At 42.4% G+C, this 19,130-nt stretch overlaps 1 protein-coding gene across 5 annotated transcripts in view; it reads right to left on the reverse strand.

Moving 5' to 3' along the window:
* ARMC2 (armadillo repeat containing 2) overlaps nt 1–19,130 on the reverse strand; it is a 120,453-nt gene that overhangs the window by 78,361 nt on the left and 22,962 nt on the right. For all 5 annotated transcript variants that reach the window (XM_055535241.1, XM_055535240.1, XM_055535242.1 and 2 more), the window contains 3 exons: nt 18,557–18,761; nt 5,387–5,463; nt 1,573–1,671 (listed from right to left, as the gene is read on the reverse strand). In XM_055535241.1, the coding sequence (XP_055391216.1) occupies nt 1,573–1,671; nt 5,387–5,463; nt 18,557–18,761 (381 nt within the window). The remainder of the gene's footprint in view (nt 1–1,572; nt 1,672–5,386; nt 5,464–18,556; nt 18,762–19,130) is intronic.

A 19,130-nucleotide genomic window follows, 5' to 3' on the forward strand; every position in this document is an offset into this window, starting at 1 on the left:
GGGGGAAGAGTATACAGGATTTCTTTGCACTATTCTTGCAACTTTTCTGTAAGTCTGAAATTATGTCACAAAAAAAAGCAGGAAAAAAAGGAGAGAGAAATAAAAAGGAATCTCAAAGGGTCAAGTAACCTGTGTTGGTTTGAATTTGCAGGTGTAGAACCCGAGGGTATGGAGGGCCAGCTATACAATACCATTTTATACACAGGACTTGTGTGTCCACGGATTTTGGTATACTCAGGGGTCCTAGAACCATATCCTGTGGAAAACTGCCACCGTTTGCTGTTTTTCAATTTGTCTATGGAAGAGATACCATTCTTCAGCATTTAATCATCCCTTGAGAAGGGAGATTCATCTACATTTCGAATCCCAGACTCCTCAATTTTCTCTGTTGTGACAGAGCCCTCAGAACCCTCTTAAAATCCTTCTCCAAGACAGGCCTCTGTGCTGCTCGTCACCTGCCCTGCTGTGCTTTCTTCTTTACCACCAAGCACCCCCAGAGAGCCCAGGATGGGTGAGGCTGTTCGAACCTTCAAGGAAGTAGGTCTTTTGCACAGCTTTCCTGGTGGGCTGGTGGCCAGGACTTATTTACCCTGCTTCTCCTAGGGTTTCTTCCTGTGGCTATCATGCTGGTTTGCTCATCCAAGGGGCACTGGTTTCACAGTTGCTAGTGAGGGCCTCATGTGTGCTGTGGGCCAGGACTGCAGCTCCAGAAGAGCCCATTTCAACTTCAGAAGTGGAATCCCTGAAGAGCGGCAAAGGGGTAGAAAGCAGGAGCAGGGGCATTTCCCTGCCAAGCTGTCCACAGGTCACCCTGGCAGAGGCCCATGGGTTGCAGGCCTTCACTGCTGGGGCGTTCCAGAGTTCAAGGGCTGGACACATCCAAGCCCACTTCTCTCTCTGAGTGGCATCCCCGACAACCATGTTCAATCTTTAGAAAACTGGATATACAGCCCTTCCTCAGGAGCCACAGGGTATTGGCTCTAGGACCCCTGAGTATACCAAAATCCGTGGATGCACAAGTCCTGTGTATAAAATGGTATTGTATAGTCAGCCCTCCATATCCACGGGTTCTACATCTGCGAATTCAAACCAACACAGAAAAAAGTTCCACTTATAGCTGGTTGACTCCGTGGATGTGCAGCCTGAAGCTATGGAGGGCCAACTGTATACACTTGGATCTAGAAAACCATGGGCATACCTGCCAAAGATGTCATTCTGTGAGACTTAGCCAATGTTTCAGAGGATTGAAATCTATTTCAATTTTGCACTGCTATTCATGAACTACCACTACAGAGAGTTCAAACTGGCATTTTCTTGGGCAGAAGTAGTGGTAATTTATATTCTAAAGGGACTTTTAGAAGTAGGTTCTCTTGTGGTATTTAAAGTATAATTTTAAAATTAGGTTTACATGTAATATTGAATACATACATTACTGGGTAAATAGATGATTTCAATTGTTTCTGAACAAGTTCACAGAAATGACAAGGTGTACTGAAAATATCAGGGCAATGGGGAACATATAAATAACTGCAGATATTTTCGATCTAAAGCTACTTTTTTTTTTTTTTTTACCTTTTTCTAAGTCATGCAAAATGGGTACTATCCTTGTATTCCAAAATACTTCATCTACTTCTATTTCTGTATTCTTTTCTTGCAAGTCAGCTTTTGAGCCTGCAACAGAAAAACAGAACAAGAGAAAGAGCCGTGAAAAAGGAGTTACAACGAGAGTACTGCCAAGGAGACTTCATTATCCATCCCTAAAATTAATAAACTCTGGAATTACATTGCACTTTGCCCCCTCAACCCAACTAATTCTAATGAGAATTACATGTCTTCTAATCAAATAAAATTAAACTCAGTAAAGATCATGTAAAGAAATCGTAACTTTAAACTCTGATTGGGACACTGCATAAAGCCTTCAGCTTTGTAAGTGCTGAAATTACTGTCAGTGAGGCACTCTGGAGTTCTGGCTTGTTTCTGCTTGTTTGTTTTTTCTTTTTAAACATATCCCGCTAAAACATAAAATAAATAGAAAACTGTAGATATGTAAAGAACAAGGATTTTGAAAATGTTTTAATGGAAAATTTTCTGAGAGGGAGGCCTGCAGGGACTTTCTCTCCTACAGAAAATAAAATGTTCACATTATTGTGGGGCCAGTGCTTCTCACACCAGTGGTTTTGTGTGGGGCAACAGGAAGCCTGAGCTCTGGGTGCTGACAGACCTCAGTTCAAATCCCAACTCCGTTACTGACGCACTGGGTGACGGGGGTCTGGTTTCTTATCCTTTCTGAGCCTCATCAGCAAAACAGAGATTAAAATATTTGCCTTCAGGGTTATGAGAATTCAAAGACACGATGTAAGCAAAGCTCTGAGCCCAGTGCCTAGCATCTAGAAGCACTCAGTCAGCATGGTTTCACTTCCCTGGTTAAAAAAAAACCAATAAAGAGGTCATCCCTGTCTGAAGTGTATCAGGCTGTGTGTTATCACCAGAGCGCGGAGAGAGAGGCAGCCTGAGGAGGCAGCTGTGGGCGAGTCAGAACTCCCACAGATGGTGTACTTTAGATCCAGCAGGTCTGCATTTTTGTCACAACACTCTCAGGAGGTCCCCACATTGTCACTATTTTCCAGATGGAGAGAGGGGGGCTCAGGGTTATTAAGTAACCTGGCCAAGGTCACAGAGCTCCACAGAATTGCACTTGACCTCTTCGGGGGCTATTCTGCCCTGAAGCAAATTGGCAAACTAAAAGATAACTTCAGGGAGAAATGTAAATCGTATTAGAAAATGCAAATCACGATTACACTTCACACAGGCAAGATCTCAAGGTCTAAAACAAAGACTGTCTAGCCAGGAGTGGCGGGGGTGCTGCCGGGCCAGACACTCAGAAGCAGTGCTCGAGACAAAATCCGCAGCCTTCCTCCTCTGAAGGCCTCGCTCTCAGGCCCTCAGGCCCTCCAGGTGGCACCAGTGGTAAAGAACCTGCCTGCCAACGTAGGAGACATAAGAGATGCGGGTTCGATCCCTGGGTCAGGAAGGTCCCTTGGAGGAGGGCCTGGCAACCCCCTCCAGTGTTCTTGCCTGGAGAATCCCATGGACAGAGGAGCCTGGCAGGTTACAGCCCATGGATCTCAAAGAGCCAGACATGACTGAAGCGACTTAGCACAGGCACACGTGGTGCTTACCCTGCTTTACATATCACTGCCAGCACGGTCTTCTGAGGCAGCACCCTGCAGCAAAACATGTGACTATAACACACTAAAGAAACAAAAACGAGCAGTGGACTCCCACCAGCGCAGGTCAGGCACTGTCTCTAAATGAGTTTATACAGTATCTCAGCTCTCAGAGCTCCCGAGGTTCAGGACCTGCAGGAAAAGGATTGCAGACCACCACCTCCATCTTCTGGCTCATTACTCTTACAAATCTTCTCTGACACTGATAAATCACGGATACGGATCCTAAAAGTAAACATGACTATTCAAGCTGTATAAACAACATAGTTGCTCATATTCCCAGGTGTCGGACACACTCAAAGTCCAAAGTACGAGAAATAAAATCAACATACATCAAGGCAAGGGGAAAGCCTAGAGATAAGAAGCCAGACAAATAATATAATAGACAATTATCCATGACAAACTTAAACTTATTAGAAATACAGACTTCAGTGAGTCCAAATTTCACTGATTTCAGTTGAAATCAGGTTTGTTTGCTTTTTACCTTCTATGCAGTATGCTCTCTTAAGCAGAACCGCTCTGTGAGAAACCACAATTATCAAACCGTTGTCAGGACAAACAAAATTGATAACGTGTTCACCCCAGGAAGAGCTGAATTACAGGGGTGAGCCAGAAATTACAGAGCAGTTTGTTTAACCTTTGGAAAGGAAAGGCCCTCACAGGCCCTTCCGAGGGCTTCCAAGACTTGTTTCTTCTCAGAACAGAAGTTAGCCAGACACTGTGGCGTAAGAGTTTGCTTTCAACCCTCTCCCAGGAACCCCCCTGTGAGCTGGGGTGTCCAGCCATGGCCTTTCCCCTCATGCACCTCCTCCAACTCTGCACTCTAAAGAAATCTCATTTTATTCACTAACCCAGCTCCTACCCTAGAAACGGAAGCCTGGAGTCATGTGATCACTTTTTAAGATCACCAGATGATAAATAAATACAGTTTGTCTCAGTCTTGGGCAACAACCTAACATTCTAGAGAGCACTTTCATCTAGGTTCACAGTTTGCTAAATATAAAAATTATGATTCAACAGGAAATTGGGTAAGTCAAGCAGAAATTTCAGCATGTTTTTTTGAAGATTTTGCTGTCTCAGTGGTTATAGTTCTTCACCACAGCTTTGAGTTCGGGACACAAAAACTTAACACAATGTTTATTGGCTGCTGTTTTTAGCATGCACATGTAAGATGCTTAGCAACAATGCTGACTGGGAAATCAGTCTAAGATTTTCCTGACTACTACAGAAATTCCTGCTGGTCACAAAAGTCATTTTATTGATAAGAAATTAGTTTGGAAGATAGGAAAATATTTTTTGAATTATTAGCTTGGTTTCATAAAAGTTCATGTGCACCAAAAAATTATACGAAGAAGGTAATGAACACCTGTGTGTCCACAAATAGTCTGGTCAAATATTAACTGTATTTTCCTTCTCTTCATTTCAAAGAAATAAACATTACAGATATTGCTAATGCCCTCTGTGTGCCTCCCCCAACATCCCCCTCCCCAAGGGTTACCACCACGCTAAACTGAGTGGTTATTTTTATCACATTTACCACATAGATCTGTATCCATAACAACACATGCCTTTGTTTTCGCAGCTTAATTTTTTCATGTGATGTTATGTTTATATTCATTTCATTCAATATTATAAATGTACTCCAGGTCATTTTTCTAAGTGCTATATCCCATTGCACGAATATATTCTGTAGCATTTCTAGCCTGTGATTTATATTGTTATGTATTTCCTCAAACAGTTTAAAGCCTCAAAGGGCTGGTTTGATGTAGCTAATACAGTGTCATTTAAGTAAGCCATGATTTTGACTCCTTTTCAGTCAACTTAAGAACTGTGTAAATGTCACATTTTGCAACCTTCCAAATGCTTCTACAAAATAATTTCTGTGCAGTCATCTGTGCAGAATTATAAAATCATTTCTGTGTAGACTATAACCTATAGATGCTTGAGGCACTGGAGTCGAGTAAGGGTAAAGTGCTAAGACTGTTGTGAAAATAATAACAATTTATAAAAATAAATGCTGGTGTGTGACCAAGCTGGATAAAATTCCTGGAAATTTCGGAGTGAGGCAACATCAGACATCTTTAAAACAAAAGATTATTCTACAGATGGAGATGCTGAGGACAAGATGCTGGGGACCTCTAAGAACACAGGAGCCTCACCTGGTCTGATGTCCAGCCTGCTCTGGTCTGGGCTGCGGGAGCTTGAGGAGGCCCTCGGACGCCTCTTCCCCTGGTCTCTGTGAGGAAGATGAATACACACAGCACTCAGCACAAAAGCCAAAGCAGTTCTCGTTCTGTGTCAAGAGTAAGCTAAATACGATTTCTGAAGAAACCACAGAGAATTGCTTATGAAATGGAGTTTGGTGCTCTTACTACCTCATTTTAATCAACCTCTGATTTTCAGCTGAGATTTACCTTTTAAAGACAAGTCAGATTTGCCTTACAATACGAAATACAGTTACTAGAAACAACAATAAAATAAATCCAAAGTTTACTTTGCAAACCAAAAAAACTGATGAAGGATCTATACCACAAGAGGTCACTGTTACAATAAGAAAGAACTCTGCTGTGCTTGAATTACAAAAGCCGAGCGTTCAGGAGACCTTTCTCTCACACTCTGGTGCACATGTGCTGCAGGCAAGAAAACTGTTCCCAGTTAGATCAGATGTGTCCAGGAATCACACAGGGGGGTCAGATCTGGAACCCAGGTTTCATAATGTCCAATTCACTGCTCCTTCCACCAAATTGCCATGTCTCCAATATCTATTTGAAAATTAATTAATATTCTACGAAAAAAATTTTAAAGAAATATTTGAAATGTGAAATAATAGAAAGTAAATTCAGGCAGTCCCCAGATGACAAGTATTTTGTGCTTCAGATGAAAATTTGGTGGCTGGCCAACAGCAGAATTATATGCTTAGGTTTTGTTTGGAAGGTTATATATAATGTAGAAATGGTCTAGGAAGGACATAACTTCTCTTTATCTAGAGCTGAAGCTTAAAGTAGTTACTTTTAAATATCTGTACAAAATTCCAAGGTAAAAAAACACTGAGAGATTGATAGTGCAAGTTTTACAACAAAATTTCATTTTTATCATCAAATATAATATTTGCCACAAAAATCATGAAGAATGCACACACACGTGGCCATGGTCAGCCATAAGCATCCGTATGTCTGTCTGTCCACTGCTCCTGCTTCCGCTGGAGTAAGATTCCCAGTGAGAGTTTAGTGCTGTGTCTTGGCCCTTGGCCTTGACTGCTGCCCAAGGATTAGTTTCTCCCAATATAATTTTTTCCGTAAACATTTCCTTTTTTAAAAAACACTGGATTTAACATTTCCTCTTATCATGCAATAGAGAAAAGATCACATTACTCTTCCCAAAGAGTCTGATTATTTAATACTCCAAAACAATTGCTTTATTTTATACATAGCAACAAAATAACAGATCTGGTAGCAAGAAGTCCTGGTCAGAGAAAGAAATGGGGATGGAATCCTTTTCGTCAACACTCAAGAGTAGAGATCCAAATGGAGATCCCGATGAAGACAGAAATAAAGGAAATCAATCCTATGAAAAGGCAAAATACCAAAAGTTTGGCAGGGTGTAAGGCCAAATACGTTCCCAGACTCAGCACTCCTAGAAATGATAAGAAAATCTGAGGACCCTAGAGGCAAGCCTTTCTTTTCATCGTTGTCCTAACAGCTACTGAAATCAAGCAGGATAGTTTGCACCTAACGGCCTCCCAAGTCCCTGATGCCTCCTCCCTGAGGACATGGCCATGACAAGGCTGCCCCCCTAAATACCACATGTGTGTGTCCCCACTTGGGGGGATGTTTAAGAAGGGTCCTTCTTATCAACCATCAAACCTTGACAGTGTTGGATCCTACTGGTTCTCAAGAAGAGCTCAGGGTTGAAAGTGAAATTGTTGGTCACTCAGTCCTGTCCGACTCTTTGCAACCCTATGGACTGTAGCCCACCAGGTTCCTCTATCCATGGGATTCTCTGGGCAAGAATACTGGCATGAGTAGCCATTCCCTCCTCCAGGAGATCTTCCCAACCCAGGGATCGAACCTGGGTCTCCTGCACTGCAGGCAGAGCACAGGGCTGGCCTTGGCATCCATTAATCCTCTGTGTGATCTTCACGGTACACTGAGGGGCCGCAGGCTCTGGATCCAAACTACCTGGGATCAAAGGGGTCCAACCCTTATCTGCCACGTGGCCTGCATAAGTCACTGAACCTCTTGGCCTTGGTTTCCTTTTCTTAAAATGAGGGCTGTGTTTCTACTTAGCACACTGACTGCTGTGTTTGAAGAACTTAATAAATTGTCAGGATTCTTTTGCTCTTTTGTTCTGAGTCAACAAACACTTGTCTGAGCAATCCAGTGGTGGGTGTTACTGTGATAAAGAACATGTAAGGTGTTGCCCAGAAGATGATCAAAATCTGCTTCAAGGAACCAAAGAAGCTTTTATTTAAATGGAAAACTCTGATGGAGTCTCTAACCAAATACTAGAACGAGAAATTCAGCAGGTTACAAGGACAAGAAAAGTGCTGAGGATGGAGGGATTACTGAGAGGGAGACGTGGACCACCGGGTGGGACTTAAAGGAACAAGAGTCAAACCAACACACGACAACACTGCTCTCAGGAGGGGAAAGGCATGAGCGAAGGTGAGGAGGAGTGGGAGAAGCCTGGTGGGTAGCGAGTGTGTGGTGGGGAGTGACTGCATAGGGCCAGTAATTTAGGAATAAGTTTCTGCTGGGAGGTATTGGGAACAGCCACTTGAAACCTTGGGTTGGATAAATAGACCCAGTTTGATGGTCAATAAGGATCTGCCCTAGGTTCTTAAACAAGGAAATGATGAGATCCGAAGTTACGCGATGACAGTGGTATTTAGGAGACTTGGAGGGAGGTAACAAGCACTAATTCTTTAGGGGTGATGGTGGGACTGGAGAAGGAGGAACAAATTCAAGAGACTCTATAAGTGAAAAGTCAGTAGGATTTGGTGGTTGATTCCAGGCTGAAGAAAGACGAGAAGGCAGGCGCGGAGGCCCAGGACAGCAGGGCCGCCGTAACAGAAGTGGGGAGGTGAAAGAGCAGCACAGTCTGAGGAGTAAAGCAAGTTTGTGTTTTGCCAGGTTGAGTTTCTGATGATAAATGGATCATTGGCAAAGGAGACGTGAAAATCAGGGAAGGAGCTCCATTAAAGGTCCAAGCAATACACCAGGATGAAAAGCATCAAAACAGTGGCCCCAAGACCAGAATCTCAGGACATGGCCTTGTCTCAGACAGTCAGGGGTAAAGAACAGAAAGGGGAGAAGGAGTCCAAAGGAAGGAGAGAGATAACATATGCTCTCATGCGGGCCAGCATGTTGAGGAAGTGAGCGTGATTAACAAGTCCAAGAAGATGAGGCTGGAGGAAGAACTTTCCAGTCTGGCGAGGGTGGCTCTAATGGGGTTTCTGTGGCACAGGACAGCCTGTGTCTCACAGAGCGCATGAAGCAGGGAGGGAGGCATCCAGAAAGATTTCTTCTCTGCTAAAGAGAAGACTAGATGGTCTTGTACTCAAAGAAGAACCGTCTCGCTGTAACTTCTACCCACTGATCCTGGTTCTTCTAATGAAACAAATCTTCATCCTTCTTCCTCTTGACAATCCTTCAGATATTCAGAATATGTCATGGTCACCACTTCAGTTCATCTCCTATGGCATTAATCCTATGGTTCTGCGACTTCTTCAGGTAAGTTTTTAACCGAAGTTTTGGTTTCCCTATCTGATATATGTGAAAGTGAAAAGTCAAAGCATTAGTCTGTCAGTCATGTCCAACTCTTTGTGACCCCATGGACTGTAGCCCGCCAGGATCCTCTGTCCATGGAATTCTCCAGGCAAGAATACTGGAGTGGGTTGCCGTTTCCTTCCCCAGGGGGGTCTTCCTAACTCAGGGATTGAACCCAGGTCTCCTGCATTGCAGGCAGATTCTTTACCGTCTGAGCCACCGTATGAGGGGGTGGTAAATGACAGTGCCCCTCAAAGTAAGATCGTTGTGAGGATTAAACGATGTGATGTGGAATCGCTTAGCACAGCTCTGGCACACAACAAGTACTCAGTAAGCTTTTACTGTTATCATGGCTGTATCAGTGATGTCATTAACAGACTCCAGTCCTTTCATCTGCTCCTCATATGATACAGTTTCAAATCACTTTACCAGCCTGTTCAGTTACTCTGAGTGTCAGTTTGTCTGGATTCCTTTTAAAGTCTGCAACCCAGTGTTGAGCTAAAGGTGTGGCCTGAGGAGCAAAGAGAAGAGGTTCTAAATGCTGCAGCCTAAAATTGCATGAACAGTTTTGGTGGTGACATCATGTCTTGTCTTGTCTTCCATATGCAGCTAAAGGCAGATTTCCCCATCTACACTGGACTCCTCATTAAGTTTCACAGTTATACTTGGCAAAGAGTTCCTGCCTATTAGATGTTTCTAGATCTTGATTCAGTCATCCAGTATAATTGTTCTTCTTCTCAGCTTTCTGTTTCATGCTGTTAAAGACCATAATTAGATTTTTTGGAATATCTTCTGATGTACCAAGAATAAAACAATTCCAGAAAATATTCCTTAAAGCTCTTTTGTGAAATCCTTCTTAAAGCCAGAATAAGACCATTTCACTGGGATATCTTTGTCTACAAATAACAGAAACCTATTTCTGACTTAAATAGTACATGGAATTAATTGGCTCATGTAACCCAAAAGGTGAGTGCCAGGGGTAGGTTTCAGGTTTCAGGTGTGGTGTGATCAGGGCTTTGGCTCTCTCTTTCTGCAGTTCTCTCAGCTCTGCCCTTCCTCTGCTTTCGCCTGTAATCAGGTTGGAGTCCTGAGGAAAGCAGAATGGGAAAGGCATTCCCAGGACCCTCCTCTGCAGCCCATGTTTCAGAGCAAAAACAAGGTTCTCTCTTCCCAGTCATTAACAAGTCCCACCTTTCATTCTGAACCACCAGAACCAAGCTCTGTAGACAACGTAACACCACATCCGGCCTGGGTTATGACGGCCCATCCACACGTCAGTCATGTTGGCAGCGTCTACTTCTGGATCATTTATATTCCAAAGAAAGAAAAACATATTTCTTAAAAGGTCTTCTAAAATTCACATTTTGCTATAATTCAGACAATTCTTCCCATTACTATGACTAAGGTTCTTTAGGCAGGGGTCAACAAACTTTTTCTCAAAGAGCCAGACAGTATGTATTTTATACTTTGTGGGTCAGGTGGCAAAAGAGAGGCTATTATATAGATACTCCCGTGACCATTTAAAATGTAATGATTTTTAAATGTAGGGAAAATTTTTTTCGGCTCAAGGGCTGTAAAAAATATATAAACAAAATCAGTGGTTGGCCAGATCTGGCTCTAGGGCTATAGCTTGTTGATTCCTTCTTTGGAGTAATAACTAAAAAAGATATTAAGAAGTAGATAAGTGGGAGGATTTGGAATTAGGGGAGATTTTTCCATTTGGGAAATAATTACATGTGAAAATGGAGAAGAAAATTTTAACAGATACACATGATAAAAAGAAAATTTAGCAAATTTTGGGCTAACATTTTCCTTGCCCTAAAAAGATGACTTTTCATTTTTAGAACTAGACTCAAGCTGTATAGATTCAAGTCAGGCAGTAAACATCTTAGGCTCTGCAGTCACGCAGTCTCTGTCACAACTACTCAGTTCTGGGGCTGTAGTGTGAAAGCTGCAAGAGACAGTAGATAAATGAATGGGCGTGGCTGTGTTCCAATAAAACTTTATTTACAAAAACAAGTAGGCTGGATTTGGCCCATGGGCCTTAGTTTGCTGGCCCCTGCTCTGCAGTCTCTTTGATTTTTTGACTGCAGTTCAAGAATGCCACCACCAAAAGGTGTTGGTCTCTTTATCATGTCTTCATAGCCCGAAACCCCAGACACATAGTTCCCAGACACTAGCACTCTATCTTAATAACTAACACTAAAATTGAATTCTACATAAATGGTTACACAGAAACAGTGAAATTAAAGAATATGATTTTAGAGGAATGGTCAGAAGATCAAAATTTTGAGAAAATCCTCCAAGGTTACCATAGCTTTGAGTTGATGGTCCAAGATTTAAAATATACATTTTCAGAGACTATGCATACATATACTCTTGCACCTTTTTCAATAATCACTAACTGGTTATGGTTGTTCAGTTGCTCAGATGCATCCGACTCTTTGTGACCCTGGGGACTATGGCCCACCAGGCTCCAGGCAAGAATACTGGAGTGGGCTGTCATCTCCTTCTCCAGGGGATCTTCCCAACCCAGAGGCAAGCCTGCATCTCCTGCATTGCAGGTGGATTCTTTACCAGAGCCTTGAGGGAAACCCAAGTGGTTATTACTCAAGTTCTGTATGTAGAAAGTTGATTAGACACTGCTTTGTATCTTATCACATTAGCTTAACTTAGGCTTAAATTCCCTTACTTAAGAGTGAAAGTCCACAGTTCCATGCTCCCCTTCACCTTTTACAGCTCCAGTTTCAAGGGGTCTCACATGAAGAGCCCTGTAGCTTCTCACTATGGCAGCAACGAGTACATCAGCACAGTGAGAGTTGCTGGCATTTACCCTGTTCCACGGTGTTTCTGAGGAAATGATTCCACATGGTTTTGACGATCTGCTCTCCATTCCCATGTCCCAGTGGGCTGCTCCAGCTCACACATTATCATCTTCCCACTGGAACGGCTACAACTGCTCTTCCGTCTCCAACTGTCCTTCATGCAGCTGCCAGCATCACTCCCCTGAAAACTTCTCAGTGCTCCATGTACTAGTCTACAGCATCAGGACCCACGTGTCCACTACAACAGGCCATCTGCCTTTCTCTGAACCCACCACCAAGTCAAATCCCCCCGTGGCTTATGCTGCTCCTGTAGCAAAGAACACAGAGCCTTCCCACCCGCCTTGTGAAAATCATCCTCAAGGGGCATCCCAAACCCCACAGACGCCAGGAAACCTTCCCTGATCTCCAAGTCAGAGATAGGTTCCCGCACCTGTGAACTCCCAAGGCCCTTTTTTTCAGTTCTTTCACTCTAGCGTTAATCATTGAACAGTGCTTCTGAGACTTTCGTGTGTATTAGAATCACTTGGATACCTTATAAAATGCAGATTCTAATTCAGCAGGTCTGAGACCCTGCACTTCTAACAAGCTCCCATGTGATGCAGATGCTGCTGCTCCAAGAACTGCGCTTGAGCATCAGAGCCTGACATGTCAGGAAGGTCCTCATGGATGGGGATTATTTGTGTATCTCCCAACCCCACTAGTCCAGGGCTTTGCTTATCATGAAATCCTTGTCAAATAGATGCTGTCAAAGAAGGTGGGACTCCACAAAATCATTCTGGTCACATCTGTTTTTTCCAAAGGAAACAGTTTCTCAGTCACATTTACTTAATTTCTTAAAAGAATAATGACTTCATTATGTTTGGAAAAAATGATATATTTATTATTTTTAAGGCCGGGCAATATAAGAAGTACAAAGAAGATTTAGAAAATCATCTAGGACCCCACCACCCAGAAATAAATAGTTAATATGTGGCAAACATCATTCCAGACATATTTTGCATATATTCAGATAAAAAGACAAAAGAATGAGGGCAGGTAAAAGATACATATAAATGGGATTTGACACACAGATACTATATGTGTCAATGTAATTAAAAGTATAAAGTATAAATTTTACTTCAATAGGACAGAGAAACAGAAACTGAGGTGAAACTGAAGGAATTGCAGAGCTTCAGATGAATGGGTCTTCACAAGAGATATTAGTTTCTAAAAGATCTCTCTAAAGTTAAGAAAAGAAAGAATAAAAAGCATTAGGATGCTGAAATCACTCTTTCAACTACATATTTCAATTTCAGACTGCAGCTACTGACACATCTATTCACTCACACTTTCTCCCAGGAACCAGTTTTGGTTATTTATGCTAATATCACAATCGTCAAGGTTTCTGTTCCGTAACCATCATTTTCAGAGTTGTTTAGTTTTAATTCAATATGAAAACAAAGTCAATACTCACCATGGATAATTTTATGATAGCTCCCTCGTTTCTCAGTTCTGAATTCTGACTCATCGTTTTGTTGTAAAAGAGTTCTCTCCAGAGTGCGTGAATACTGTAGTCCCCCGATCCATTCACAATGAAAAGGTCTCTCTGTTGCCTTTTAACTGAAGGACAATGTGGCTGGAACTCAGGACTCCATAGGCCTTACTCCAGTGTCTTCCAGCACTGAGAGAAACTCTAATAAAGCCAGAGGCAGCCAGCCTTTTTCTCCTTCTATGGGACTTGCGTGTTCAGCCTGATCGCCATAGGCCGCCTTCTTGCATTTACGCACTCAATCAGCAATTACTAATGGGGTGTGTTCTACGTACTGGGCACGGTACTAGTGCTGAGCACTGTTAGAAATGTCTTAGTGTGGATTATTCCATGTCAAATTTTGTTGGAACATGACGTGTCCTTTTGAGCTTTGGATTTGAATCTCTATTTCAGAACGTCATCTTCTATTATGTCAATATTTTTCTTGTTCCCATCTTTTCCATTCTCAGTGGGTTGTTGTGAATATCAAATGAGTTAATATATGTAAATCACTTGGAAGAGTGTCTGGCACTTAGTCAAAGTAAGATGGGGGAAGGGAAGAGAACTCTCCCCTTCAGGAATACAAGTGCCATGCCTCTCATTTCTATCTCAGTCTCTCTAATCATTTTCTTATTTTCTCATTCACTCCTCTATGTTTGATTTCCTCTAGCTTAACCACCACATCTGACTGCATTTTCAGCTGTTTTTACTTCTGATGTGGCTTTTCTCTCCATGTTTATACATTTTTCTTTCATTTCTTTTTTAAGAACTGTGAGTGTACTCTCTCTTCACGAGATCAAGGACTTAAAATCTCTAATTTGCATTCTTACAAGCCAATGGAGAGCTCTTTTCCCTTTTGTAAAACTCTCCTTATTCTTGGAGGGCCGTTCCTTTTGCGACCTTCATCTGTCTTTTGTTATGTACATTACAAAGCTATGCTCGGGTTCCATGTTCACTCTTGTCCTAGCGTTATTTATCTTGAAACAGAGCCATGGATTTGTTGAAGAATGAAAACAGTCCATGCAGGGCGAGAACTGGGGTGCTCTGTAGCTTCAACTTTTCCCTGAATATCTATCTGAAAAGTCTGTCCTTTTTCTCAACCTGCAGGTGTGTACAGTATGTAGCAGGTTTCGTGATCCACAGAAAAGCCTCTTCACAGGCTGGGTTCCTTAGGTTCTAATCTATCAAACTCCCTCCCCCATAAACACACACACACAACTGGCAGGATCACAGAAAATGAGGAGAGCGTGTCACTCTCAGCTCCATTTCCCCTGTGCTGCTTCACACTTCAGCTCTTTGCACTTTGGCCACACCGCACGGCTTGTGGGATCCTAGTTCTCTGACCAGGGACTGAAACAGGACTCTGAGCAGTGAAAGCATAAAACCCTAACCACTGGACAGGGGGTTCCCCACACTCTGGCTCCTGAATGAGGCCTTGACTGTGGCTTCCCCATTTCTCCTGTGGCTTGCTCACATCCTTACCTCTCTTTTCTCTAGTTAAAGACTGCTGGATACATCTTCCTTAACGGAGAGATTCGCTTTGTTTCTTGATTTGTCCTTGTCTTTGTCTCTATTTCACAGAGTCTAGCAGGTTAACAAGACTCTTGGTTGCCATATTCCAAGTGACAAAAAACTAAAGTACCATAAGCTGTTCCTGTCAAAGTAAATAAAGGAAGGAAGAAAGAAAAGAAAGAGGAAGGAAGGAAAGAAAGAAGAAAGGAAAGAAGGGCCAGAGAGAGAAAAAGAGAGAAAAGAACATATTGTGGATGTGGTGGCCTCACGCACAGCTGGATTTAGGGGCTTATATGTCATCCTTGAACTTAGTCACTGTCTCCATTCCTTGGCTCTGCTTGTTTATACGTCACTTCCTGTCAGTCACCCTCCACAGGCAATGAAATAGCCACTGTTGGCTCCAAGACTATGTCATTCTTTACAGCCTGGGAACCTTGAGGAAGAGCGCATTCCCCAAAGGCTTTGGCAGAAGTCCCAGGGAAGGATTCAATTGGCCTGGTGTAGATCACATGCCCACCTCCGAACCGATTACTCTCATTTCACAGCTTTTGGTGAGTGCTAGGAGGACACAGGGGTGAAAGGAGCACAGCTTACAGATTAGAAAACTGAGTCCTTGGAAGTGTTCAGAGGCTTGTCCAAGAACACAGAGCTGAGGACTTCCCTGATGGTGCAGTGGCTAAGACTCTGACCTCGCAATGCAGGGGGGGCCGGGTTCAATCCCTGGTCAGGGAACTAGATCCCATGTGCCTCAACTAAGAGTTCCCATCCACAACTAAAGAACTGGCGTGCTGCAGTGACAACTTGGCACAGCCAAGTAAATAAATTTAAAAAAAAAAAAAACTTTTTAAAAAAAGAACCTTCAGCTGAATCAAGTGGCTGAGAGAGAACTGATTCTCAACCCACAGATTCTGACCCCCAAAGAGTTCTGAACCCTCCACAAGTAACTGCTCTTGGACTTTCCTCTTAAAATCAAATTTCCAAACCACAAGAAATTGAACAATATTTACACCGAAACTCTTAGAAGGTTTTTAAAAGCAGATGTATAAAAGGGTTCATCAGATAGAACCACTGGATAGATGATGGAGATACACACACACGTATGTATTTTGAAGAAAGCTATTTTCAAAACATATAGCAACATAAAGCAAGAGAAGATGGGGTGTTGCTGATTGCAGGCCTGCCAAACTTGGAATCCTCGCATGGACACACAGACTGTCGCTAATTGGCACATGGTTTGAAGATGACAGTTCAGTGAGGGCTGGAGAGTGCTGTTCTCATCTGGAAAGTTAAACAGTGCCCACTTCCCCACCCCCAACCTTGTCTGCAACGATGCCTTGTCTAGCAAGTCCTTTTTCCATCACGACCAACATAAAGTTAAACTCCAGTCCACCCCAGGTCTGAGTTTGTTCTAAATTAAGGGTTTCCCTAAAATCAACACAGTTTCACCAAATTAAACTACTCCTTTCTCTCGCTAGGCATGAAGCACAGGCATGAAGGTGGCGGCTCCCACGCCAGATCAGCAGCAAAGACCCTGTGCGGAGCCTGACCTCCCTTCCTCCGCCCTCTCCTTCTCAGCCCTCAACCCCCTGTCAGCTCCAGTTACGCAATCCCTTTTCTCCCTTCTCCAGCCAGCTCAGCTCACTGACAGGAGTCTTCATTTCCCACTTTCTGGTCTAAACATGAAAACATGTTAATTGAGGGTAGGGCTTTAGCATCAAGACTGGGAATACTCCACTACACAGCAAAGATCATTTCTTGGAATTATTTGCTTAAATGTTTACCAGAAACAACCATCTCAAGTGTTCCAGATTGATTCATGAATGCAATTAATGAAAGAACTGCTAAGAGTTTCCATTTTCTGGTTTGTTTTAATCCTACTGTATAAAAAAATTTTTTTTTCTGGCACCACCTCAACAAAAATCCCATCCAATGATTAAAAGGGGTAAAGATTCATAAAGCCAAAATGTTACTGGAAATTAAACCTGCCAGGGTGTATGACAAATCCAGGGCAGACACAATTCACTGAACGATGCAAAAGACATCCTAACAAAGCGAAAAGAAAGCAACCAGTGCTGCTTCCCAGCACCTCCTAATTCTGGAGCGTCAGGAAGAAGTGCCACCAGTCCCTAACTGATTTCTCGTCTGCTGTGTGTGAGATAAAAATATGTAACCGAAAATGCCTTTGCTGTCCCAGACTGAGGAATAAATACTGAACCCTTGCTAGATTATTCCACAACATTTGAAGGCTTGCAAAAGAAGAAAAGAAAAACAGCTCTTGTCTGGTTTTTCCTAGTCAACTTTAATTACTGTAAGGATGGGTGCAGCAAGATAAATGTTTCCGTTTCAGTTCAGCGCTGAAAGAAACACAAGTTCTCCTGCTGCCTTTTATGTTTAAGCTCTGAGGTTCACAGCCTATTCTTATTCACCAACTGGAAAAGATTTGTTGCAATGGCCAGTTTGATGTTTTGTGCTCAACTCCCAAAGTCCCAATTTGAAGCCCTTCTCTTCCACTTAAGGAGACATTTCATTTTTCCTTTAATTTAAAAAAATGTTCTGAATGCAAAGCGACATTACAAGGACTACTAGGTTGCCTAATATAAAGTCTGCGTGTGCAATGCTCTTCAGGCTGTGTCAGCAGACAAGGTCAGTTCAGCTAAACTAACCAACTGCCAAGCAGCCAGTAGGGGTGGAGGCGGTATTAAGCACCCGGCATACGTACAAGCCAAAGTCAGACCCAAATCTAAAGTGAGGGCAACAAGCACTTGGTCTTAAAATGGCCCATGGAATTTAATCTTGTTAAGCAAATCCTAACTGGGCAGTTGTTCACAATGACCCAATGGAAAATCATAGAAAAATATCTCTGAGTGACCCTGTCCAGTTCAAGACCTCCTGCCCATCTTAGCACCACTGCTGGCTGGGACTGGAAACCACAGCCTGCTCTCTTTGCCCCCCTGGTTCCCCAGTTATTCAAGGCTTCCTTAGGAAAACACCAGGGTAAGAATTCACAAAGTGAACATTTCTCTACAAATCCTTAATATGGTAGGAAAATTGCTAGAAAACCATATCTAGGAACATGGTGTGAACTTAGGGGTTCTAACACAGGTAGGGGCTGGTGAAAGGGTCAACACAGACCGGGGTGGGAAAAAAAAGCCTTCTCCAGGAATGTGGTATGAAACAGAGTAACTCCGGATCGTTCATTTCATGAGGGATTAGTAGTGAGGTATTACAGATAAGCGAAATCCACAGGACTCTCCTGTTTTAAATCTAGTTTGCAAAATAAATATTTTAATCCAAGTTTCTACTGGAAAATAAGATAAATCAAGTTTGGTGGAGTCCACAAGAGTGAACTAACCTAAAGGGAGGTAGTGAGAAATTCCAGGCCGGGCAAGAATCCCACATAACACAAACAGTATGATCAGTCATCACTCAAGGGCTGGCTGGAACAGCCCAAATAAAGCAGAGACTTTAGTCTGACAGCCCTATCAAAGCAGCATTTTGGCAGGTACGAATAAATGTTTTCCTGAGGAGTAAAGAGGGAGACATAAAATCAACCCCATTCAGCCCTGAGAAGAAATCTCTCCTACTCATGCATCATAAATTTAAAATTTGTTTACATAAAAGGGAAAAATGCAAATCAATCATCTACATTACAGAGAGAACAAACTGGTAAATGACACAGTTGCTCTGACCTGGAAATTAAGTGAAAAGAATACTGACCCTCCACTTCTGAGATGAAACGGCAAGGACGTCGCCCCTTTAAACACATCTTGCTCCGTGATTTTACTGAAGTCTCCATCATAGGTTAGCTGAAGTGGATGACGCATTAAGTGGCCTATGGCCTTTGATTCTGTTAAGTAAATCCCATTTATTTTCACCATAGAGTCCCTTGTCGTAACTGTTTCTTCGGATTCCACTCTCTTTGCTGTAATAACCAAGGAAATGTTTTGTCAAAGCATTTATTTTAGGATTCACCATCTTTCAATATTTTTTTTAATCCAAGAATTTATACAATTTAAAAGTTATATATTACTTATAATTGAGTCTGGAATTATATGGACAAAACCTCCCTGAACAGCTTTACTTAATAACAATATATCAATATTGGCTCATCTAGTGTAACAAAAGCATTACACTAAGGCAAGATGTTAACTAATAGGGGAAAGAAGGTGGGAGGTGGAGGGTGTGGGAATTCTCTGTACTTCCTACTCACTTTGGCTATAAAATGAAACCTAAAACTGCTCTAAAAAATAAAATCTATTAATAAAAAAGAAAATCTCCCCAAATGCATGCA

Source organism: Bubalus kerabau, chromosome 9, assembly GCF_029407905.1.
Source record: "Bubalus kerabau isolate K-KA32 ecotype Philippines breed swamp buffalo chromosome 9, PCC_UOA_SB_1v2, whole genome shotgun sequence".
Taxonomy (NCBI): domain Eukaryota; kingdom Metazoa; phylum Chordata; class Mammalia; order Artiodactyla; family Bovidae; genus Bubalus; species Bubalus kerabau.